Below are 25217 nucleotides of genomic sequence, written 5' to 3' on the forward strand. Positions count from 1 at the left end.
GAATCTTAGACGTAGTAGACTGGTCCCTTTGAACTATATACGTAATGACTAGCATACTGTAGAAGTATGGATGCATCATTCTTCGTTTCTCTACCCCTATCCTATCTATTATCTATAAAGGAGATGCTTAATGCAGCAGTCTACTTCCTACAGAATATGGACATTTATTCCTGCAGCTACCCTAGGTTCCCTCTACAGGTACTTTTGAAAGACATTGGAAGGGCTGTTTCCATAGTGATCTTGCCACAGAAGTACAATATCTAGGTAAATATAGTGGCAAAGGAAGGGGATAGAAATAGTAGTAAGTAGTATTAAGGGATTGATCATCATATTCTAGAACTTCTTTCTTTTACATTCAATAGCTATCACTTCTCTAACTACTGTATGAATAGGTAGTGACTGCTCTACTTATGTGATTACTTTAACTGGCATTCACTTATTCACTCACTACTTCCTCTACTTCTTTATCACCTGCTTTTTCTTTGTTCTATTGAATCTGACCCTACCCCCAACTCTCTTAAATATTCACCTTAGTCGACTACTGCTATTATTTCCCCCTCTCTTGATCAACTCTCCAGATCCCTGTGCAGACACGCATATCGCCTCGCCATCCTAGCTGGTCCTGGAACAAACGGCGTTTCTTCGATCTGCATGGACAACAACCAAGTGCGGAGGAATCATAGATAAATACCACACCTCGGCCCTGTCGATCTAGGACAGGGAAGATTACTACTTGTCATTTCATTTTTGATACAAATAAAGCGAAAAACAAGACAGAAAACGGAGTTCATTGCTTAAGGGAGACGATAAATCATGTTTTCCCTTCACCATGAGTCCTGCGACCACCAAGAATCGTCCCCTCTTACCTAATCCACATCACCAACTGGAATGGTCCAACTCGACTGCAAACTTATTCCTGGGCGGCGCAGGAGTGCGGAGATCGTGGATGTTGGATGCTTCATCTTCCTTGTCAATCAGCTCTGCTTCTGCGAATGCTCCTGCTACCCCTCCTCCTGCTGCTACTGCTACTGTCCCTCCCAATTCGTCCTCCCAGTCTTCACTCGCTGCTGTCTCGGATCCGGCTTCTGCCTCTGTTTCTGCCTCTGCCGTTGCCGACCAGCCTCAAAGTCGCCCGCAAGGCATGCGAAACTCCCCTCCATCCTCCGTCACAATCGTCTCTCAGAGTCAGAAGAACAATAAAGATAATAATGTTGGCGCCGTCACAGCCAATGGTAACATCACTGCTCCTGCTACGTCCACGCCGTCAGTCTTAATGTCCCCCGTGACGCCCGGGGGAACCCTCCAGCAAAATCGCGATATTATTCCACCACCCTGTCCTGTGGTACCCTTAAGCACTCGCGGGTTTACCACAACACCTACCACGAATTTCAACACCACTCCTTCGACCAGTGGGCCAACGGCCGCCGTCCGTGCACCTCAACCGCCACAGCAGCCCCTGTCCTCCTCACTTCCGTCTCCCGACCCAAGCAGTGCCTCCCACCCTAGCCCTGCCAGCGCTGGAGATCGAAATGACCGAAGTCTGTCACATGGCGTTCTCCCATCCCCTCCGCCAGTCACTGGGCCGATGCAGATATACGGACAACCGGAACATCCCAGGCAAATGGGCGATGTCATGTCCGCGAGCGCATCGCCGACCACAGCGGGCGGGGAGAGAATGGCCGCCGCCTCGGCGCCGGCCATTATCAGAGGCCTGCAGAGACAGCAGGCGATTGCGAGTCCCCAGCAGTTCATAGCCCCTGTCTCCCCTGAAGCGCAACTGCGGTCCCAACCATCAATGACCCGCGCTCCGCCCGATTCAAACCATGTTCCTCCCAGCCCCGTCGGACAGGGTCCTTCGACTTCCTTCATCAACCAGGCATTTTGGGCACAGTCACAGCAGCTCCTGGATGCTTTCGTGGCAAGAGCGCAGGGTGCCATGCTGCTCTCAGAGACAGTGGAACTGCCGCGAATACGTCTTCTACGGGATGCGTGTAATGAGAAGGATCTATTCTACCTGACTCTCCATCAAATATACTGCCTGCACACCTTTGCTCCCTCGGAATTTGCTCGATTACCCTATATAAGCGGGCACCATGAGACGGGATTGGAGGTTGTCAAGCAGCTTCTTGTGGACAATCACCGTCTATCAGGCGACTTCTTGAGGTGGAGCGTTAATTTCCCTCGGCCCTTGCGTGTGATGTTCCAGACTCGCGAGTTCCCAATAGTTCTCCATCAGATTGCTCATTGCCTGGGTTGTCTGTCTGAAAAGTGGACGGCCTTCGATCGCCATGTCCGAGAGCGTGTCTATCCCCCTTTGATCGATGAATTAGTCGTGCAATTTTGCATAACATCATCCGTACTCTTATCAATAGTATTCCTGGCCATGTCCCGAAGAATTTTCGGAGCCCGCCATGAAGACCAATTGCGGAGTATCTACAGCAGGAACAAGCGGAATTACGTGAAACGGTTCAGATCAATAACCACTCCGGAGCAGCTTCATCGCGAGAATGAGCGTTTGATTCAGGCCTACAGGGCCCTTGGTCGGTCCCAGACATCGCCAGTTGGTCAACATACTTCACCTGTGGCACGAGAGCATGTAGCTCAGCCCTTGCCACAGCACTCAATGCAGCCCGTTGGCCCTACAGGGCAGATCACATATGCCGCGGTCCCTAGCGCTCAGATGCCGTCCCAGCAAGTACCTGTACATAGCCCTCAACCGCAGACCCAGCAATTCCCTGTTCACGCTCCTGGGGCTATGAATCGTGCCGCGCCGCCGATGCTATTAAATGGTCAGAGACCCCAACATCCATTACCTACACGGCCGAACCTCGTGCCTCCACGGGGTCTTAACACTTCCTCCCAAGTGCCAGCTTCGCAGGTGACAGGCACGGTTCCTCATTCACCGGTGCCTGTACCTGCACCAGCTGGACATCAGGCGCAAATACTATCCCACGCGCCTTCCCGGAATGTCCGTCAGAATCCGCCACAGCCTTCACCTCAGCCCTCACCTCAGTCTACGCAAATCACAACTCCTACTCAGCGCTTTGCTACTCAAACACGGCAGGCACAAGGACAGGTGCAGCAACCGCAGCAAAGCCCACCGGTCCCACAGCTGCTCCTTCCTCCACCGGGGCCCCTACCCTGTACCACAACACGGCCTCACCCTCTCCGCCATGCGCTACATCAGGCGCATCTCCGCGATCCCATTGTCAGATTCAATCCTTCGGGAGCAGGGGGAGAAAAGGCTGACAAGGAGACAAATCTGTTCCATTACTTGAAATCGTTTGTGGTACAGCCGACTCCCTTGGGGAAGACGGAGTCTGCTTTTGAATGGCAGTTTTCTCTTTCCCGAGCAGACTTTGACCGGCTTCCTCGAATCGATCCTCGCGACACTGGTCAACATTTAGTGCGGGCCCTGGTTGATGGTAGCCAGATCTATCGTGTGCGGTGTATTCGCATTTCGCCGTCGGCGAATGAGGTGAGCCAGCATGCTTGGTGTCTCACAGAATCTGTATGGCCCAGTGTTATTTACATCTTTGTGAACGGTGTAGAACTCTATGTTCGCCGCAAATTTCACAACGGCAAAGATATTCCTCTGGACATCAGTGGTAATCTAAGAGAAGGCTTGAATACCATCTCCCTGCATTTCATCCGCAGCGCCGCCGAAAGCAGAGACGTAGTATATGCGTTAGGGGTGGAGGTCATGGATATCCTCAGTTTCACTCAAGTGAAGAAGCTCGCTCAGACGCTACCCGCACCTCAGTCTCGTGAGCGGATTCGTCAACGCCTTTCCTCCAGTACTGCCGACGATGAATTAAGTATTGTCAGTGACTACCTCACTGTCAATCTGGTGGACCCCTTCATGGCTCGAATATTCAACATTCCTGCTCGCGGAATCATGTGCGAACATGTGGAGTGCTTCGACCTCGAGACATACATCATGACCAGGGCCTCCAAGACGGGTAGAGCTCTCTTGAAGGAGAATTGGAAATGCCCAATCTGCGGCGCAGACGCCCGTCCTCAGCTCTTGATCATCGATGGCTTCCTTAGTGAAGTCCGTGCTGATCTTGTACACACGGATCGTCTTGAGGGAGCAAGAGCAATCAAGATCAAGGCGGACGGATCTTGGGAGCTCAAGAGTGATGGGGAAAGTACTCCGTCTGAAAAGGAGCTTGCACAAGCACGTGAAGGCGGCTCATTGAAACGGAAACATGAGGGCGTTGATTCGCATCTCGCAACTCAGAGGCCGAAGACAGAAGGTGCTGGTCGAGAATCACTAGCATCTCGCGAATCCTCGGCATCTTTGGTCATCGAACTCGATTAGGTGATTCGATAGGACCGCTGGCTCTACAACGGAGTTGATTGCTTTCTGAATTCAGTATACCATCTGCACGGTGGTGCGTTTAATCGGTGTTTTTGATTGATTTATAGCACAAGATACCCCCAATTCCATGTTCTTGCGCAGAAATTGATAATGTTTTCTATCGTTGTAATGAGTACACTTTGTCTTTGAAGGCTTCTGGAACCAAAGTAGCCTTGACAACTACCTTTGAAAACTAGAGCAAAGTTACATTCCATTAAGTACGAGGGAAAGTTTCGGTATGAAGGACCAGAGAGATGGACATAATTTGACGTAACGTGAGACGTATAAGACAACCGCTGCGATGGGTATAATAGGATCAGAAATGAAAAGCGCGTCATAGTGCCCCTGTCACCGTCCCATACCCGCCCAGAGATTGTGCGCATCGAGGAATTCACCTTGTTGAGGGAGCCAGGCCCTGCTGGCTGTGGGTAGGCCGTTGAGATCGAGCTGTGGCCAGCGACACGCATAGAAGCAACTCTTGATCCAACGCGCGTGAACCGAGAAACGCATCTCCGTTATTTCCTCCCAGTCCGACTGAGAATGTTCGAACTGCCTCGGAAGGGACGCTGTAGCAGTCTCAGATGATTGATAGCCGCCTTGAAGCTCGAGACACAGCGCAATGACGTGCAAAGATGACAATCAATTCCCTGGTGCGCGGCATTTCACCGTTGACAGGAAAGTTGCAGGAGGTTTCAAGCCGCTCAGTCGAAGCTGTCAGGTAGCCGCTCGATAACGTATTTGCCTCTGGCAACCTTCATAATTGGCACACCGGGTATCTTGCGGATGCGCCGCACAAGGTCCTTATCGTTCGTAGCGACGGTGTAGATTCTGTGCTTCATAATCTGTAACCCCGAATCGAAGATTAGAAATCGCTTGCAAACCATGACACCCAGAGGAGGGGGGGGGGAAAGCAGCCTTACCCGGTCAACAATGCAGTCATCAGCATAAGTACCAGCGTGATCACAATGCAGTCTATTCCATCTCGGATCCTTTGCAACCCTCAGCGCCAGCCGAAACTTCGGGCCCAGCTTCTCCAATTCGGCAATGGTGCAGTCTGTGAAGGTCGGGATGCACTTGGCATACAGCCTAGCCACACGCATGTCAGTCTCGTTCGTCACAGGGGCATTGTGATGCAGAGTCGCCAGCTGGCAGGCGCAGTAGTCTTACAGATCCATCATAGCCGGGAGCATGTCCAGTTTCGCGCGGATCGTGTGCGAGACAAAGTTGGTATCCACGAGCACGGTGTAGGGAGGACCCAGGGCGGTGTTGGCGGCGAAGAACATGTTTGATGGTGCGACGGGGATGTGTCGGGTAAGTTCTTCGCCTTGGGGCTTCTTCTCTTCTTTCTTGGCGTTCAAGGGCTGCTTGACGCGGTTGTCTCGCTGGCTGATGGCGCGTTTGACCTGTTGTTCGTTGCTTGAGTTAATATAGTGCTGGGTATACAGTATTGTTTTCTGAGGACTTGCCTGCGCGAACTTGCGAGTCTTCTTGGCGACGCCCATGATGATTGATGATTTGACTCAGATGAATTTTCCAGGGTTCAGTACAAGTCTGTTTATCAGAAAGAATTAGAGGCGAGGTTAGGCGTTGAAACTGTTCATGTAAAGTTGAGCATCTGGGATGCTTCTGGAGAAAATCTTTGCGGGCCGATGTTTCGCCGTTTGATGGGCAACAGTGGGGTCTTTCAATGTCATGGCATGGGGAAGACAGCAACAAATACTAGTTAGGACCTATGTTCTAATGATACGGATAGATATAAAAAGTTTAGGGAAATTCTAGGTGTCAGTCTTTGTTGCCTTCAATTCTGTTTTATTATGCTTTGGCTTGAATTTCTACTGTCGTACTGTCTCCCAGTGTCTCAAAAAAAAGAACTATATCTTCAAGATTCAAGCCATAACACTGGTATCTTGTGGCAGGAGAACAAAATCATGATCATGAGAACCCTGCAAATAATCATAATCCTCTCCCATCCAGTCCACAAATGCTTCTAAATCTCCCCACTCAATCACACCTCTACAAGTTTCCGGGAGTCTCATCCTCAGCTCACTCCCATACCACCGTGCAAGCAACACAGTGACAAGCATGTCCCGTGGTTCACCCGTGGTTCACCCGTCCAATTCGGTATTTCAGGATGTCTCGATAACTAATGAGCCCTTGGGTAATACAGGTTGCACCGGCGGACAAAGCTTGCGCCCGAGCCTCCACCAGCGCCTTCCGCATCACTCCATCATTATCAGGCATCGGCACCGACGCATCAGTGCCACTGTGCGTTCCAGGCTAGAGCTCCATTGCGCCATTCGTAGCTGTAGTTTCAACCAGATTTGCGTTCACGCAGAAACCGAACGGATCGCGGGAAAAGTCGAACGCGACGTCGATATGCGGCGGCTGACGACCTATCTCTTTGGTCCTGAAGGCCGTGTTTGCACTAAGGAATCGAATCTGTGGCTTGGGGCCTAGCATGCACTCGACGATAGCGGTGGCGAAGGGGTTTGCGATGATCGTCGACAAGGGATTCTGCGCCTTTCGTTCGGAATCCTCGGAATTGGGTATCTGCTCGCGAAAACGGGCAATGGCCTTTTGTATGAGAACTTCTTGCTGGATGTTGTCTGTTTCGGGCCCAAAGTTCCGGTGCGTAGATCTCTTCTTGTAGAGTGTGTGAGCATGAGAGCGTTGAGCTGGTCCAAGTAGGAAGGAGGAATTGCGCTTTCCACGACAATCAACACCATCCTGGTGAAGTGCTTCGATGGCCCGCTAAATATTACGACAATTGATTTGCCGTCTGCATAGTTCAGAGTCAGTGAGGCGAATGCTGGTAATTTCTTTCGACTGATGAGGCAATGGCATGGAAGACATCTTGACGATAATCATGCATCGTTGAACGCATGATCTGGGAGAAATGAAGCGAATTTGAATGAGGGTATATGCAGGGGCCATAGATAGAGGGAGGTGCTGCCGATCAGAGGTTGGCAACTGTGGAGATTCCAAGGCATGGACTGATGCATCTGGCTTTAGTTTAGGATAAATCCATTGATAACACCATTAATTAATGATATCATACACTTAATCCGACGATGTCTATCTCGACGACAAAAAATAGCCATCATCACCCGAACTCGGACGAAGATATACCCAACATGCATGAGAAAGTCGGTCGGTCTCCCATGGCGAATAGGATATGGAGAGGTTCCGACCTCGGGTTGAACAGAATAAGATTGGTATCGAGCGCTTTTCTCCCGTGAGTCGACCGAGAGATAGTATCCAAAAGAGACAAGAAAGAAAGAAACCCATATTATATGATATTACCTGTAGTTCTTCACTTCCTCACCCGCCTTGCATGGTTGACAAGGTTCTCTATCACGCCTTCAAATGCCTCCCTCTCACTGACTAGTCCATCTCGGCGCTTCAGCCAGTATTCCAGGACAGAACTGGCCCGAAGCGTGACTTGCTCCAGTTCGTTGACATGCCCTCTCAACTCCGTGTCGGTCAGCCCATCCAATGCTGCATCGGTGGTGGCACACAGTCGCCGCACCGCCGACAGATCCAGCTCAGGCGGCGGAGATCGGTCACGGCGACGAGATGTTCGATGCCGAGCCGCTGGACCAGACGTTGTGGGGCTGCCAATGCCATCTTGCGAGCCGCTTTTCCTGGCCTGACTCTGAGAGCGTGAGTGAACGGCAGATCCAGTAGTATCTGAGCCGCTCAGATTTATAGATGGAAGCACGAGCTTCTTTTGCTTTGAAGCCGGTAGTATCTCATCCAGGTCAACTGGAACGCCCAAAGAGACCAGGAAAAGACGGCGGATTCGAGACTTGACCCAGTTTTGCGGCTGCAATGGCGGTGGCGCGACGAGCTGAGACCAAAGTGACAAGGATCGCTCAGTACTGAAGATGGAGGAGGCATCTTGGATTGGCTCTAGGGGGGGAAGCGATGAAACATTTTTGGAAGTGGGATAGAGTTTGTCAAGGGATTGATCCAAGGCGGCGTGTAAATCGGGGAGAGACTCGAAGGTATCGAAATCTATTAAAGGAGGCTGCGAATCCGATTTGATTGTTAGCATATATGTGCGCAAGAAGGGCTCAATCGATGCTACAGCCACTCCTGACAAGTTTTCGCAGAGGTGTACTCACAGCTAAAGGAAGTGGGAGAGGCTGCTGGGCTTCAATCGGTTCGGGCTCAGCAGCGTCTCCATCCGGCTCTTGAAAGCCATCGTCAAAGTCACCAAAGTCATCATCTGCCAACTCTTGCTCTTCTGCAAAGTCATCAAAGTCGTCCGCAGCTGCTTGATCCTGAGGGGTTTCGGATTCGGCGTTGTCCTCATAGTCAAAGTCCTCCTCAACATCACCTGAATCATGATTGACGCTCTCACTTGTTAACGAGCCTCTTCGCGAGGTGCGATCTTGATGTGCGGAGCTACTTGATGATAATAGAATGGGCAAATCTGAATTGGTCAATGGTCCCCTGAGATTCTCTGTGACGGAAAGACGATTCGAAGCTTACCTGGTGCATCTGAAATCTTCTCTATCACATCTGGAGAGGCATCACTTGGGCGTCTCCGATGAGCGTGTAGGCTGGAAGTCGCGCCTTCAATTGCCGTTGAATCCACTTGTGAGACCACTGTTGCAGGAACCTGCGTGCCGGTGACAGCTCCAGGCTCGTTTGATTCGGCGCGAGGCGACGGTGAGTCGATATCCGATTCTGGCGCTTTGATGACAAGGTCTGGGACTGCGTCCGCTCTACGCTTCTCATATGCAAGCGTTCCAGGAACGTCCCCATGGCTTGGTTGATTCGGATCAACCTTTTCAACAATTGTCCGAGGGATGGGCGACCCTCCCGGAGTCAATGGGCGCTTTTGCGACCCCGCAGTGGACGAGCTCCTGCTACGTGACGCCTTCGGGATGATTTCAATTTCATCAGGCACAGCGTCTTGTTCCCTTTTTTCATATGCAGATGTACCGGGAATTTCACCGTGTGCGGGTCGATCGTCCACTCTCTCAACTCGAGTCAACGGGATAGGGGATGCGCGACCGGACTGTGGGCGGGCACGAGAGCGCTCATGGCCTTCGCTGGCGTCTGAAAAATGTTCATCATCACTGTTGGCGACTACAGAAGAAACTAGATTGATCATGTAAATTCAATGGTTCTGTAAAAGCACGAGAGAGTGGGTAAAGCCCATACCTGAGTCTTGAGCCCCCGGGTCTTCCAACTCAACACTCCTCCTCGGGGGCTCCAGATATGGACTGGACGGACGGGAGAGCCGCTCCGACATTTAAGATAGGTCACTGTTTCCGGCAGTATTTCATATAGAACCGGTCTGTAGAGGCAAGAAGTATGTCTGAAGGAAGGGAATAATGAATATATAGGTGAGAAAGGGATGGCTTGCGTTGGGTGACGTTGTCATCCATATGTAGTTATCGATGACCAGGTTCTATGGGAGTCTCGATCTTTTGCCTGAGGCACACCGAAACGTACGTGCCTTGTGGCCTGAGGTATCAACTGTGAGGTTGCTTAGACGCCAGCCGCCAATAGTACAAGCGCGCGTTTCCCTCTTCCAAAGACATCTGGTACTCCAGCTAACAACATCAAGTTTCACCTCGTTGCTTGTCATTGCTATTACTTATATTGCAATTGAGTGAAGCTTCTTCAATAACGATAGTCACCACAATCGCAAGTCCTGCCTTGACAGGTCTTATTTTCTCCGGGCGCAGTAAGTTTCTCTCTCATTCCAAATTTTCCCTAGCATCCTCCGTCTTGACTTGCTGTTTTTCTTTGCGTCCCTTCTGACGGTCACCAGGGCAGCCCTGACAATTCGCCGCGTCGAACATTTCTCGTCATGGCCAACCCATTTTCTTTCGGTGCGCCGGCCTCCAGCGGCGCCTCAGGTGGAGGTCTCTTTGGAACTGCTGGCAACGCTTTTGGTTCCAATCAGAATAGCCCCAGCACCACTACGGGAGGTGGTCTCTTTGGCAATGTAGGAGCTTCCTCTAGCGGCACTTCTACACCCTCGTTATTCGGATCGGCACCTGCGGCGGGATCGGGCAATACCTTGTTTGGTGGTGGTACAGGTGCTGCGAGCAGTGGCACACCGACTGGAAGCACGCCTGCGTTTAGTTTTGGAACTCAAACCAAGCCTGGTAGCACACCTCAGTCACCGTCCTTGTTTGGCAGCGGATCGCAGACTCCCAAACTAGGAGAGACTCCTGCTTCTGGGCAAACAGGCGGCAACGCTCTCTTTGGGAACGCCGCAAAGCCTGCTGGTAATATATTCGGAGGCGCCGCGGCGACTCCTGCGCCATCCGGAGGCTCGCTCTTTGGCAACACTTCTACCACACCTGCTGGCCCTCCGCCACAGGGAAGCGCAGCCGGGCAGGGACAGTCGCTTTTCGGACAGGCAGCTCAGAAACCAGGTGGTCTCTTCGGCGGACTGAACGCAGCTACTACTTCACCTTCGACAGCCTCTCCCACAGCCACAACGGCGCCCGCGACTGCCGGGACGCCAACCCTTTTCGGGGGAGCTCAACAGTCACAATCTACCGGAGGCGGTCTCTTTGGATCGAACGCTCAACAAAAACCACTGTTTGGAACAACTCCATCGGCACCCAGTGGCGGTGGTTTGTTCGGCAATGCAGTCATGGACAAACCTGCGGAATCAACAACTCCAACCACCACCGCTGATGGTGCTGCGAAACCCCTCTTTGGAGCTGTCCCGGCCGCACCCGCCGGGCAAGCTCAAGGCTCGTCACTCTTCAAGATGCCATCTGCTGGCGCCGAACCAGGGACGAAACCTGCTTTCCCGTCTCTCGGTACAGCTACCACAACCACGACCAGCCAACCCTCTACAGCCTTGACCACATCATCTGACACTCCGCAAAAATCACTATTCCCTAGTCTTGGAGGTACTACCTCCGCCACCCCATCAGCTACACCAGCGGCTGCTCCGGCTGGAGGTGGCCTGTTTGCTGGACTGAATGCGTCCAAGCCTGCGGAGACAGGTGCGGCAACAACCACCACCGCTCCCGCTTCTCAGCCCGCAGCGGCGACCGGCGGATTGTTCGGTAAACCTGCTGAGAACACACCTTCTACGCAGGCTCCCAGCACTGCTGCGGGCGCTACTGCAACCACCGGTGGTGCCAAGCCATCGCTCACAGCAACTTCCGGGCCGGCGACATCGACAACCACCGCCACTACTGGAACCGCTGCCGGGACGGCCGCAGCGGCCGGAGGTACTGCTCTTGGTGCATCGACTGTTGGCCCAACACCTCCGGCGCAGTCCCGCCTGAAGAACAAGACGATGGATGAGATTATCACAAGGTGGGCTACGGATTTGACCAAGTATCAGAAGGAATTCCGAGAGCAGGCCGAGAAGGTTGCGGACTGGGACCGTATGCTGGTGGAGAATACTGCAAAGGTCCAGAAACTTTATGGCAGTACAGTTGATGCCGATCGAGCCACACAGGAGATTGAGCGCCAGCTCGCATCTGTTGAGGGGCAGCAGGAGGAGCTTAGCTCGTGGTTAGATCGGTATGAGCGTGAGGTGGATGAGATGATGTCGAAACAAGTGGGACCTGGCGAAACCCTACAGGGGCCGGATCAGGAACGTGAAAGAACGTATGCGATGTTGCTCCTTTAATACACGATTCATATGGCATCTGCTAATTCTGGCAATAGCTACAAACTGGCCGAGAGACTGTCCGAGCAGTTGGACGAAATGGGCAAGGATTTGACGAGCATGATTGAAGAGGTCAATGGTGCTTCGGCTACCCTAAGCAAGACCAACAAGGCCGATGAACCGGTATGTACATTTATGATCGTTTTAAGACGGTATCATTTCAGTTGGTCTCGATGGTGCTAACAGGCCTGCCTAGATTTCTCAAATCGTGCGCATCCTCAACTCGCATCTTTCTCAACTGCAGCTCATCGACCAGGGCACGTCTGAGCTTCAGGCAAAGGTCAGCGCCGCCCAAAAGTCCGGACATGCATTGTCATCCCGGTTTGGTCATGGATTCAGCAGCTCTGGGATGGGCGGCGGAAGTGCGGCGGATGATTTCTATCGCTCCTACATGGGACGGCGGTGATCGAATCTCCTTATCCATGTTTTGTGATTACTAGAGCGAGGCAAATGGGAGATGATGGATCGGTATGGCGATTGTAATTTCGATACTAGGCATAATGGGTTTGTGACGATTTGAGCTAGTTCTTCGCCTAGCTCACGGTTACTGCTTGCGATTGCGACCTCGTTCCGTAGGATTAGGCTATTTCAGGGACTAGATTGATGGTACTCTTATTCTAGGCTTTGACATGGTTTCTCGATAGAGATAATTCTTGTGATTTGCGGCCAGACAGCAGTCGGACGAATTACATGGGAAGAGTGGATATTGTCATTCATGACAGTGTGAAAGGCAACGTCGAGTGTGCTCGACACTGTCGGGTAATCTCTCGATTTAAGATTTGTAGATATGGTGGTCATGACAGATGCAGATGATGTTCGAATTTAGTTCTTCTCGCCGCCCTGGCTCTTGGTGAACTCCTCGCTGCACAGGTAGAACAGAGGTTAGACATTTGTCGCTTATTACGAGAGTAGAAGAGAACAAAGGAGATTCAGAGGGACATACAGATGCTTATCAAGCTCATTGAGGTGCTCTTGTTGTTCCCTGATCTTTCTCTTCAGAGCTTCGAGCCTGATAATCGGACATGTTAGTATGCTATTCATCGGCCCATTGCCGGAAGTCCGGCAGCAAAAATCAAGACAGAAAACGTACTTCTCCTTCTCCTTCTCATGGATATAAATGCTTTCCTGTGCGGCTTCCCGGCGTGTGAAGGAGTCACTGGGGAAAATCGACCAGTCAGCCCGTTGTCAACAGCTTCCGGTCGGGAATAAGTGATGTCATCCATTCAACTGACAGCAACAGCGCCAGCGTACTCAAGATGCTGAAGGATGAGTAATAGGAACGGGAGAGACATACCCGCTTTGAGTACCGCCAGAGCGAGGAGCACCGGTATCACCTGCACCCATTCTGGGAGCAAGAGCAGAGAAGGAGCGGGTGAGGGCACGGTTGGCGGTTGTGAGGGGACGGACAGATTGGCGGAGCATGTTGGATGGATGTTGTTATATGATAGAGGAATGGAAGGAGATGACCAGATGACAATGATTATGGAAAATGATGTGTGACGAAGATTATGATGAGAAGGAGGAAAGATGGCTCTTTATGAGGAGTGGTAGGTGGTGGTGGTGGTGGCTTGGGGTATCGTAAGGTCGTGTACTCCGTACCTCACAGCTTAGTCCGGTTAGCTTGCTAGTAGTCCTCTCCGGCTCTCCCACACTACCGCAAACTCTCGTAGTCGTAAGGTAGTCAGCTCTGCAGTTTCGGACCTGCACCTGCACTGGGAATGCCGTCGGCCGGAAATCACCTATGACGACATTAAAGAGCCAGAAGGATCATGTGATACTGTATGAGTCAGCGAAAATGCTGGCTTACCCAGTCTGTACTAGCGCGAGATTGGGATGGCCTGCTTACTTGATTTGTGTCTGGCAAGGTCAGGTGGACACCGAAAACCCATTTTTGTTGAGCGCTTCTAGATTGTTATGGAGGCAAAAATGAACTGAACTATTGACATTCGAGCCTCGTTCTGCCAAAAATTAAGGCGACAAGGATGAGGATTGCGAGGGATTGGTAGCTAACATTCAACAGCGCAACTTGAAGGTCTGCAGCAGCTCTTCCTAATGGACTTCACAGTCTATCTACTAATAATGTATTCCTGATCACCAACTTCCTACCAGTATCAACCAAGAGACTACTCGTTTATTGCGGGTGCATGGCCTTGATAACCATGGAACAGGGCCCCGAAGGCAGCAAGAGTATGGAGTCAGGTAGTTGAGATCTGTTTCTGCTATCTTCCAGCAGAAATTCGCACCTGGAAATCTAATAATATAGAGGATTTGAATATTAATGGACTCTTTGGTGAGTTGTCACTCAGTTTGCAGAAGAGCTTCAATCAATCAATGCTAGTAATAAATGAGTCCTTGGAGGAGGAGAAAGGAGGATCCTATCTCTCATACACGCGGGACGATTGGCGGGAGTGAAATAGGGATGACGATGGATGGCCCACCGAACCACACAAAAGACGTCTGGAGAGAGGAGGGAGGGAGACAGGCAGCTTTGATGGAAAAGGAGACAGGAGATCCAAATAGTATCTAGTATATCATTATTAGTGAAGAAGGGGATTGTTGGAATTCTGAAAGAGAGCTGTAATTGTAAAAAGAGCAAAGAAGACAGACAGACAGACATCCTTTCAAAGAGTATTTTGAAATTTTATCAGCATCCGAACAATCCCTCTCTAGGGATAGTGAAAACAACAAGCAAATCACGAGTGTTGAGGGGAGAGAGAGAGATTACTGCATTGTTCTTTTGGATTCTGTTGTGCTTCTCTCAGCCAGACAGCAAGCAGCCTCTTACTACCTTAGTACTGTCTACTGCCAAATACTACTGGTAACTGCTGCTCCCTACCCAGCAGCAGTGGTAGTAGTGCCAGCACCAGCACCAGCACTCCTACTCCTACTCTACCTACCTACTACTACTATTACCACCACCACTAGTCCCCTCTCCCACCCCCCTTCTCCCTGTCTCTCCCTCTCTCTTTTCCCCTCCCACTTCAACTTTCCTTCCCCCATCTTCTATTTCCAACTCCAAATAACTACCTCCAAGAACTTCCAACAACCTCATTCTCCTTCCCTCAATTTGACTTCTTCCCATTTCTCAAATCCTCCTTTCCAGTCCGTTTAATTAGGTGAGTCCGATTCTCTGTTTTCTTCCGCATCTTTCCCCTCCTTTCTCCCTGAGCCACTGTTTCCCCAATGATAATCAGCCTCCTTACCACCACCACCACCACCACATTGCACCTTATCATTACTATTGCAAGCCGTCCAAAAATCTCGTCCGGAAGTGCAGGGTTGGATTTTGTGGCCATTCATCCCAGAGAAAGTGGAATCGCAGGGTCAGAACTTGTTTTGACGATCACTTCGCACCCCTCCCATGCCCGTCAAAATGGGAGTACTATGGAAAACGCCTACTTGCGATGCATATGAACGGTTCTCCTGAGGGAGGGAGCGCTAGTGCAGCATACAATGTCAACATTACTCCATGACTGCTTCCAGCTGCCATGATTCCTTAATTTTGAAAGAATCGGCTGCAAACCACAATATTTTGCTAAAAATGTATCGAATGGAAGCCTCAAGATGGTTGTGTTTTTGGAGGGGTATTGTGCTTCCGCGCCCGTCGAATCACCAACTTGTTTTCACAGCCTCACTTGCGGTCCTGTGACTGCCGTCATGCTGCCCCTCGCTCCTTTTCACACGATCGAGCATCCCACGGCTACTTGGACATCCCTGACAACCAGACGAGATTGCTGCTTTGACCATTAATTTTGTTCATATTGATAAATCATTGCTAATCGTCGGTGCTGAACAGAACCTCCTTCACAATGGGTCACGAAGATGCTGTTTACCTGGCCAAGCTCGCCGAGCAGGCTGAGCGCTACGAAGGTTTGTTACCTGAAGCTCCATCCGATTTATCGAGGCTCTTAAACTAACAGCGTCGCTCCAGAGATGGTCGAGAACATGAAGGTTGTTGCCTCTTCCGATGTAGAGCTCACTGTCGAGGAGCGGAATCTTCTCTCTGTTGCCTACAAGAACGTCATCGGTGCCAGACGTGCGTCGTGGAGAATCGTCACCTCGATTGAGCAGAAGGAGGAATCGAAGGGCAACGAGTCCCAGGTCACTCTGATCAAGGAGTACCGCCAGAAGATCGAGTCCGAGCTTGCCAAGATCTGCGATGACATCCTGGAGGTTCTGGACAAGCACCTGATCCCCTCTGCTGCGAGCGGCGAGTCCAAGGTCTTCTACCACAAGATGTACGTCTTGATCATCCTCTCCCAAAATACGAAGAAGGGGGGATATGTACTGATTTTTCATCTTTTCGAATCAACAGGAAGGGAGACTACCACCGTTACCTTGCCGAGTTCGCCGTTGGCGACCGCCGCAAGGCCGCCGCCGATGCCTCTCTTGAGGCTTACAAGAGCGCTACCGAAGTCGCTCAGACCGACCTTGCTCCCACCCACCCCATCCGCCTTGGATTGGCTCTTAACTTCTCCGTCTTCTACTACGAAATCCTCAACTCTCCCGACCAGGCTTGCCACCTTGCCAAGCTCGCTTTCGATGATGCCATTGCTGGTATGTCAAATCAATGTCCCTCGACAGGAAACGTGAGGATTGCACGATGACTGACCCGCCGCAGAGCTTGACACCCTGAGCGAAGAGAGCTACAAGGATTCCACTCTCATCATGCAGCTTCTCAGAGACAACCTAGTAAGATAACTTTCCTTTTGGACGATTTTTTTTTAGGAGTCTGTGCTAACGCACTCAGACTCTCTGGACCTCGTCTGAGGCCGAGCCAGCTGCTGAGTCGAACACTCCCGCCGAGAAGAAAGAGGAGGCCCCTGCCGCTGAGGGCGAGAAGCCCGCTGAATAAACAAGGGAAAACAAAAAGAAAGATGGAAGACTCACGTCCGACCGCGAATGGAGCCAACAAGGGTGAGAGACTTGCTTGTTAGCGCATAGTAGATCTGAAGCGCATGAGAAGGAACGGTGATGAGACGCATTCTCCCCTTCGCATCACATATTAGTCCTCAAGGCTGAGGACCTCTTCTTCGAGGATTTCGGCTCAGGGGGATGAAGATTCGATTGCGCAATGCTCTTTGGACCCTTTGCTTTTTCTTCTCGCGTCTACAGTCACCTTGCGCTGCTTCAAGAGTTCTCTGGCACCTGGTTTGATGCTCTTGTTCTCTCTATGCGTGGTCCCCGTCGTTCGTCTTTACCCATCTTGTTCATTTTCTCGTTTGCAATTTTGCTTATCACCTCAATTACCCAAAGAATACCTTTCCCTTTTACAGAATCGCGCTCTCCACCAAGTCCCCCCAATATTTACACCCCGAAGGTCTTGACTTGTCGTCACGGATCCTGTCTTGGTTTCCCCTATCTACGTATTTTGTGCCACGCACGGCGTTTGATTCTTCGATCTTAGCTCGAATTTAGATCTAAACCCAGGCAGCAGTGGCTACCAAAGAAAGTTGAAATTTACCCTGAAGCGCAAATTGACTCCATCGTAGCTACGTCTTGTTCAACAGTGTATACACATCGAAAATTGGACATGCACAGAATATAACAGACACGTCACTCACTCCACTATTGTTCCTATGATCAACTTGATGAATGAAATTAATCAACCTGAACCCTCATGAAAGCTTCCATTGCCGCACGACTCACCCTCAGCCTCACACCCTGAAACCATGACGTATGCGGCGTGCCTTCAGCCATCCTTAATCTCAGCCTGCCCCTGTAGTGACTCTAGTGAGAACACCTGATTCTCAATATTCCGCAGGATATTCATGCTTAGCCACACTTGCCACATCTGTCATACGTCTGCTATTATAATGCGGAGTAGATTATTATGGATCGATTATGCTTGCTGGGAGTAAATAGGGGGGGGTATCAGGGAGGTGCCCGGTACCCCTATTACATACCGAACATGACGATGCCGACTTGCCCGTAGTGGACGTGGGGTGTTTGAGGGTGATGTCATCATGTTTCTCTTCTATTTGGCCTTTGTTTGCGTGTGTTTCAAGGGAGGCTAGGTCAATTGCGTTGTCTTGATTTACCTCACTTCAGCTGTGATGTATCTGAGAATTGAACTGGGACGGAGTCCTGGGGGGGCGTGTAGCATGGGCCTTGCAATGTGTATTGTCATAGATCTCCGTGACTACAGACTACTGCTAGAGTCTATATTAGTATGCAATATGCAGGCATTATGATTTACGCCACTGGATCTTGGCTATCTTGGTTAGATCGAACTAGTATGTGGGAGTCTGAGATGTGGCGTTTGGATTTCATACTTTTGAGGATAAATTAGGAGTAGGCCGGATATACTCCGTCGATCATCTCGGTATATCAGTATGAAGCAAGAGTTCATGCACCGACAAATTAGGCTGGTTGGTATAAATGCCGCTTGGCAGGGAAGGAATGCCAGCTTGATTCACTATGCCCTTGAGGCGAAGGCATGCCGGAGATACAAGTTGATTCGAACTCAATTCATTCATACTAATATCAAACTGTGCGCCCCTGGGTATGGTAAAGCAGATGTCTTTCAGAGCAAAACAAACAAACACAACCATCGGACCTGGACGGGACGAATGTACACGCGAAAAGTAGATGAAAACCTCATTGGCTGCTCCATGAAAATGCTTTCCCGCCATTTTTGCTGACCATGAGATCAAATGCGTCCAGTGCGGCTCCAATGTCATTCAAGTCTAGGTTAATGATCCCACAACCAAACGCCGAGCGTGCTATGCCACAAAAAATACACTAGGCCACCCGTGGTAACAGAAAGAGACAAAAATAAGAGGCAAAGCGGGGAAAAGTGGAAGAAGAAGAAGAAGAATGGTAAAGGTAGCGAAAATATCGACAGACGAAGTTAAGGCTGCCCGAGAAAGAAACAGGTCGTAATTCGAACCCAACGCAAGGCAGTAAAGTGTCGGTGAGGTATGTCTCAAGATCAGCCGCAAGGATAGATAGTCGAAAATTAAGCACGACTCAGTGTGGCGGAACGAATTCCATAGCAACACATGGCATGCTATGATGTCACACTCTTTCTGGCTCTCCCTTGGGCATATCACATGGACACAGTCACCTGCAGTCTTTGATTTGTTGATTGAAGAAGGGCATTGTTGTACAGGGGGGCTTGATTGCCGCTTGATTGAGAACGTCATGGTTTGTTAAGTTTGTTGTTAGTGAGCAATGGTAGGTGCGATGCTGAACTGAGTCCGCTTGGAAGACCTTGAGACAATTTTGATAAGGCAACCAAGATTGGAGATGAACAGTGTCGTGTTCTGAGTGTCATAACGTAGGTTGCAGGCCTGCGGCAGCTGGAATCCCATTTGCGTTATTCTGTTAGTGTTGTAATGTTGAAGTGGATTTTTGCGGCTTATCGAGTTTGCAAATTTGTCACCCAGCCAGTAAAGATGTTGCGTAGTATCGATCGAAGTGTAGAGGAAGTGTAGATGGACAGAGGTCGATGTACGCCGAAAGTCAACTTGCCCCGGGCATGAATCTTCTCGACATCCAATAGCCCGATCGCCGAGGCCTCTGATCCTGTCGGCTGAGGGTTTTAAACTGGCGCACGCGTTATTTATGCGATCTCTTGACCTTGGTACTCGATCTCGTCAACTCGGTCTTGGTCATATTGCGAGTCAGGCCGCCGATATAGTCTTGTAAGAATTTGTTCTCGCTTTCGAGTTTGTCATGATCGGACTTGACCGCCTCAATACGTTCTGCAAGAGCTTGGAGAGAGGACTGGAGAGCCTTTGCTTGTCTAGATTATTGAGCGAAGATTAGCACGGTACTATTATCACGGTAGGTGGTGTTGTATCGGAAAACTCACTCCTGCAAAGTCTGTCTTGCCTCCTTGCCCAAGCGCTCCAAATCAGCAGAATTGCGACGCGGACTCATGGCTCGAGCGTCGTCGGGCGGAAATTCTTCCTCTTCGATTTCAATTTCTGGATGATCGCGAGGCACTAGAATTGAGGCACTCGGCTTTCGACTGGCCATTCGAGGGCGTTCAGAACGGCCCCTTCGTTCACTTTCTGCGTCGGATATGGAAGAGGAGGAAGAGAGGGAGGACATATGTACGCGACCGTTATCATGGGGTTGGGGTAGTGTTGGAACAGGAGAGGACCCGTGTACATCCGATGTAGACGCCATGGTTCTTCGGTAATGGTGGGCGGTGGTTGACTTTAAACGGTTTCGCCGTGGTTGATGGTGGCTTCCCAAGGAAAAAGCAAACTGATGATTCGCGTAGAATGGCCGTTAAGGTTCACCTTTCTCAACCATTCAATTTTCCTGCGTAAAAAGAAAAATATTTCACCAGTACGATCAGTGTGAAAACCGATATTTGTTACTACCTCCAGCGATTTACTCAGATAAAATCTGTGTTCGTCGCTCGAGGTAGTTGTCGGGAACCCAGGAGGTGTGAGCAAATGTCTCTCCGAGAATAGTAGCGATGAGCTTCGGAAATCTCGATAGTAACCAGATTGAGAAGTGAGAAAGTCCAATGCTGAAAAAAAGAGGAAAAGACGCTGAAAATAGGAGAGCTGTGACCCCAGGAACGAGTCAGGAGAAAAGGACAGGGAGAGTTTCGGGAGGGTGTTATCGGGTAAGCGAAAGATGTCGAGCTACCGAAACTCGGGACAGAAGGAATCCAGAGTGTTGTTCTCTGAGTCGATGGTCAATCCAGCAATGCCTCCTCTTTCTCTCTCAGTCTGTTCCCAGTTTTTGATGCGTTTTCGAAGCGCTTGTGGAAATGGGGACCGGTCGCAGTCCGAAAACGGGCGGATAGGAGGTGAAAGAAAAGTGGACGGGAAGACCGACTATGTGAAGTACGTTGGCGGGAAAGTCGAAAACAACAACTCCGGAGAGTTAATCTGAGGAAAAGGAAGAGAAAAATCGGTTCAGAGTAAATAATAGGAAGACGGCGGGGGGGGAGTACAGTAAGAAGAGGAGAGGGGAGAGAAAGAGAAGAAGAAAGAATCAAAATGATTGACAGTATTCTAGGTATGGAGTAGTTAGGAGTAATAGTTGGCAGGTGGTAGATAGTAGTGAGTTGTCTGGTAGACTATCTACTTGGTGAGTAGGAGGAGGTACTCCGTAGTGGAAGCTAGTTAATGGTTTGTAGTAGTAGTGTTCATCAGAGTCATATTAAATTATTATTACGGCTCAGTCTTGAGGAGGAGGAAGAAGTTATGGTGGCTAGCTAGGTAAAGATGGTGCTGGTAAATGGTAATACTAATGAATAAAATGATGATGATGATGATGATAATTAGAATAATAATAAAATTAATAAGATAAAATAATGATTTTAAAAATGCAGGTAAGAATAATATAAATAATATTCTCACTTGAGTGCCTGCACTACACTATGGATAGCCAACTACCTACGTAGTATGTACGTACACATTTCCTTAAGGTAGGTACCTTAGATACAGTACTCTGGTCTGTACCTATGGAGTACCGTACCCAAGGAGTTGTACTTTTGGCAGAAAGGAGTAATTAAATTTGGTATTAGTAGATTTGTTAGTTACAAGTGCCTACTAGATAAGGTTAGTGGCTGGAAGACTCGTGGCCGCCACTTGATTTTAGCATTCCTCTTATCGTTAGACCCACGGAATTGATACCGCTAAAGGGAGGTACCCTAGTGAGTCCGTCATGGTCATACGCGCATACGGATACAGGGTCAAGGGCAGTTGGAATTTCGGTGAAGAGAGGCCCCAGTTTTGGTGTGGTTCGAGTGGGTTTAGCAGGGGCGGCTGGTCTTAGTGGTTCCTCTTTTTGCATCTAAAAACCATTCTATTCGATTTAGTCTCGTTTAGTCTGGTTTTAGTAGGTTTTCCCAGCAAAACAGCTTGGTCAATGGTCACTCACTCTCCGAATATCCAGTCCCCTTAGTGCCAGACCGGTTAGCATTCACCTAGTCTACCCCCCCTAGAGGTAAAGAAGGGGCGCAATGACTACAATTCCGTATCTACTTGCAGTCTTGCACCACTACTGAAGAGGTTGGGTTGGCTCTCGGAGGAATGAGGATGAATGAGGATGATCCTCACAGTCCAACACCGGTATCCTCTTGATGGGAAAATGACGCAGATACATGCCATGAAGATGTATATCGACTAGATGACCACGTATATCAGGGAACACGAATTGACGTGCTGAAATATTATCTCAATGGCCATCAATATGACAGAAAGTTTTCACAAAAGATGATCTGTGATGACTACAGTACTAGTACGGAGTAGATCATTAGATCATCCGTAGGCCTCCCTAACTTCGGGTAACAGAGTCATATTGCCACTGTAGCCGAGATGAGAGACCGGGGAAGAATTGGAATGTTAGATAGACATCGCAGCCCTCAGCGGAGTGAGACTAGTAACTCCTTATTCCACTGCTACAGCCTACGAGCCTATGAGGCCCTCGAGGGACATGGTCATGCAATGACGATCGAGTCACGGCAAGATATTGTCAATGTCAGATGTACCCTGGTCTGTGAAAAGTATGCTCAATAATAAGAATGAGCGATTCGAAGAACAGTGGCAAGCTCTGAGTTATGGGCATGAGGACCAAGGCAATCCGAGCATTCTACTGGAGTTCACAACATCGACACTGTGCTATTCTGCAGTTTGACTGTACAGCATCGTGTTCAATCATGGATGACCGCTCATTCGGCGGACAAATCAAGACGGTGAGGTGAGGTTTTTCGTTTACCGAGTTAGGATGACAAGTGATGTTCTACCAAATCACAACCGTTTGAGAGAAAGAAGGATGATCCATTCCCGTGGGTTCGACAATTTTTCTGACGGATCCATGGCTGCGCCTACGTAGGAGGGGTGAAACCGGCAGGGATGTACAGGACGCCGATCATGTCGGAAGCATTCGCTCCACTCAGATCGAACATCTACACTTAGTTGGAGGATATATGTTTACATAAACTATCATCATTATTATTTTCTCTATATATCCTAAGTGTGTTTGTGTAGGAATGGATAATAGTAAAGATGAATAAACAGCAATGATTGTATCCACTTGAGGGTATCATAAAACCAAATAATCATCCTTCGGCCGTGTAGGTATCACGACTCTACCCAACAACTATAGGTGTCGCTGATTGAAATTTGAAATCTGACATTCGGATTGGACGTCCAGATGGAGCTTGTAATATCGATCCTTTGTCATACTACTAAGGTAGTAGTACTAATAATGCTCCGTACTGACAACATCTTTTATTGCCTTCCAACTCAGATACAGCGGCACCAGCGCGAAAGGAACGGTACAAGAAGGTGAACCCCCATCTCAACCGCTGGGGTGGGCCGACAAAGCAGCAGCGTGTGCCTGGTCTCTTTCTTATCATTGATCAGCAAAGAACAAGAAAGATCAAATAGAAAAAACAAATATGGGGAACAAGAGAACAAGAAAAAGCAACAAGACTACTAAATCCCCGGCGAAGCGAAAGATTTCTTTTCGGGAAGGCAAAGAGAATTTTCTTCAACTGTTCCATTTACTGGAAGCTGACTAGTACTAAATAAGTGTACTTTGCCCCCTTGCGGTGGGCTGAAGTTGCCGCTGAGAAAGTTCACCCATAGCTCACCTTTTTAAAGCAACTATCGGCACCATGACGGCAAATCACGTCATTGTACTGTAAAGCATGTCCGTGAATGTATCCCGTTTGATTTAGCGCTTTGGAGGACACAAATTACAACAGTGATGGATCCTAGTTTGACTCGGACAGTGAACTCGAGTCATCAGTCGAGGGAAGAATTTCAGAGGAGTAAGGTAGTGATATCACTCAATCCAATCAGAGAAGTTCAAAACGGATCTCAAACAATCAAGTTCGACACATTCTTCGGGGCTAAGGTTTCGTGCCAGTATCTAAAGCATTTAAAAGCCTGGCAATTGGCAAAAGTGCAAAAGGACGTTCTGCTGCTCTGCATGATTGGAACCGGATGCTTTCCGCTGCTTGAGGGTTAAATAGCCCAATGGGTCTGCTTGACTTGGCTTGAGGGGGTGCGTACTCCGTAATTTGTACGGTAATAATAATGAGGGACTCGCACTCAAATTATCAAACAACGACCAATATTAGAGCGAAATAAAAATATAAGATATGTTGAAGACTCTTTGGCGTCGAGTCAGATACCTCAGGTAGGCATATTGCATCCAGTTCACCTGGAGTGAGTGGACAATCATAACTCACCATTTTACAACATGAGATGTATCATGAACTGTAAACACTGTATAGAGTAAATATGGATTGATGGAAAATGGTAACATATTATTAACATACCTACCTTGGTCGATAGCCCTGGTATCAGTGGTATGCAACTTTGCAACTTGTGAGAGTGTTCATCCGGCCGAGCGCTTAAACCCAACAAACCAGTTGAATATGTTCCTCAACCCCCCGCATCAGGCTATCAGCGCTGGGTCGCATGCGTTATCCCCCGTCCATGAAGGTGGCTTGTGACCTGCTGATTGCTGAAGGTGCGATTATACATTTATGGGTTTATGGATATTGGATGATCTATGGAGATGCTTCTTGCCAGTTGTTAATTCTCTTCTCTGATCAACAGAATGATATGGCCATGAAGGTCGGATTCATCTGATAAATGAGCATTACTTCTTTGCCTAAATTTGACGTTTGAAGGATGATATTCAACTGTGCTGATCATTGATATCGTACCTTACCATTTCCTCTTGTAGTTGATTCTGTCCAGAGTCAGACTGACTGTCTCCCAATGCACAACTCGGCTGAAAGTCAAACCTCCTCCTCCTCTGTAAGGCACCTTTACCTTACCCATGGATGTATGGAGTATGTAAGGGTACAAGGAGTAGTTTACCGCGTGACTGTTATGCAGCCCCACTACCAGGTAGGGTCCTGTTGATTGGTGGTAGTGTTACTCACCTCCACAACAAACATTCAGGTGCTGCTCATTCGTTAGGGTCCGACCTCCTACAACTGCTTAAGACATCTACCTAGCTTTACCTACCTTAGTACCTACCTTATACTACCGGAAAGAGATAGATACTATCATCAGAAATCCTCTATGGTTTTTTGGCTACTTCTTAAAACTTGGACATCGACTCGATCAAGGAATGCTATCAGAAAATCGAGTCCACAAAGGTTGAATCTGTAAGTAGTACGTACTCTGGCGGCCGATCCTGAACATCACGATAGAGAACTCCTGATCGTCAGTTGGTCGCTTAGAGGTG

General features: G+C 49.3%; 7 protein-coding genes across 7 annotated transcripts; 3 read left to right on the forward strand and 4 right to left on the reverse strand.

The window, feature by feature from the left end:
- Positions 1-829: 829 nt before the first annotated feature.
- On the forward strand, positions 830-4324 carry CDV56_105332 (MIZ zinc finger domain protein; the record flags this gene model as incomplete). Its single annotated transcript, XM_026758951.1, has 1 exon — positions 830-4324. The coding sequence occupies one exon, from the start codon at positions 830-832 to the stop codon at positions 4322-4324; it is 3495 nt and encodes a 1164-aa protein (XP_026614343.1).
- Positions 4325-5064: 740 nt separating this feature from the next.
- Positions 5065-5865, reverse strand: CDV56_105664 (rRNA-processing FCF1 family protein; the record flags this gene model as incomplete). Its single annotated transcript, XM_026759283.1, has 2 exons — positions 5065-5449; positions 5531-5865. 2 exons carry the CDS (start codon positions 5863-5865, stop codon positions 5065-5067), a joined length of 720 nt encoding a protein of 239 aa, XP_026614344.1.
- Positions 5866-6640: 775 nt separating this feature from the next.
- On the reverse strand, positions 6641-9629 carry CDV56_105776 (DUF5102 domain-containing protein; the record flags this gene model as incomplete). Its single annotated transcript, XM_026759395.1, has 5 exons — positions 6641-7114; positions 7689-8393; positions 8491-8801; positions 8861-9475; positions 9539-9629. 5 exons carry the CDS (start codon positions 9627-9629, stop codon positions 6641-6643), a joined length of 2196 nt encoding a protein of 731 aa, XP_026614345.1.
- A 564-nt stretch (positions 9630-10193) lies between these two features.
- CDV56_106023 (putative nucleoporin Nsp1) lies at positions 10194-12435 on the forward strand (the record flags this gene model as incomplete). The annotated part of the gene is made up of 3 exons (XM_026759642.1): positions 10194-11968; positions 12029-12152; positions 12226-12435. The coding sequence occupies 3 exons, from the start codon at positions 10194-10196 to the stop codon at positions 12433-12435; spliced, it is 2109 nt and encodes a 702-aa protein (XP_026614346.1).
- A 416-nt stretch (positions 12436-12851) lies between these two features.
- Positions 12852-13451, reverse strand: CDV56_106194 (uncharacterized protein; the record flags this gene model as incomplete). The annotated part of the gene is made up of 4 exons (XM_026759813.1): positions 12852-12891; positions 12973-13038; positions 13120-13185; positions 13324-13451. 4 exons carry the CDS (start codon positions 13449-13451, stop codon positions 12852-12854), a joined length of 300 nt encoding a protein of 99 aa, XP_026614347.1.
- A 2387-nt stretch (positions 13452-15838) lies between these two features.
- Positions 15839-16884, forward strand: artA (14-3-3 adaptor artA; the record flags this gene model as incomplete). The annotated part of the gene is made up of 5 exons (XM_026760002.1): positions 15839-15899; positions 15961-16267; positions 16345-16586; positions 16651-16721; positions 16780-16884. The coding sequence occupies 5 exons, from the start codon at positions 15839-15841 to the stop codon at positions 16882-16884; spliced, it is 786 nt and encodes a 261-aa protein (XP_026614348.1).
- A 2508-nt stretch (positions 16885-19392) lies between these two features.
- Positions 19393-20090, reverse strand: CDV56_106613 (short coiled-coil protein; the record flags this gene model as incomplete). The annotated part of the gene is made up of 3 exons (XM_026760232.1): positions 19393-19559; positions 19622-19779; positions 19849-20090. The coding sequence occupies 3 exons, from the start codon at positions 20088-20090 to the stop codon at positions 19393-19395; spliced, it is 567 nt and encodes a 188-aa protein (XP_026614349.1).
- Between the last annotated feature and the right edge of the window lie 5127 nt (positions 20091-25217).

This window comes from Aspergillus thermomutatus (genome assembly GCF_002237265.1).
Source record: "Aspergillus thermomutatus strain HMR AF 39 chromosome Unknown NODE_97, whole genome shotgun sequence".
Taxonomy (NCBI): Eukaryota; Fungi; Ascomycota; class Eurotiomycetes; order Eurotiales; family Aspergillaceae; genus Aspergillus; species Aspergillus thermomutatus.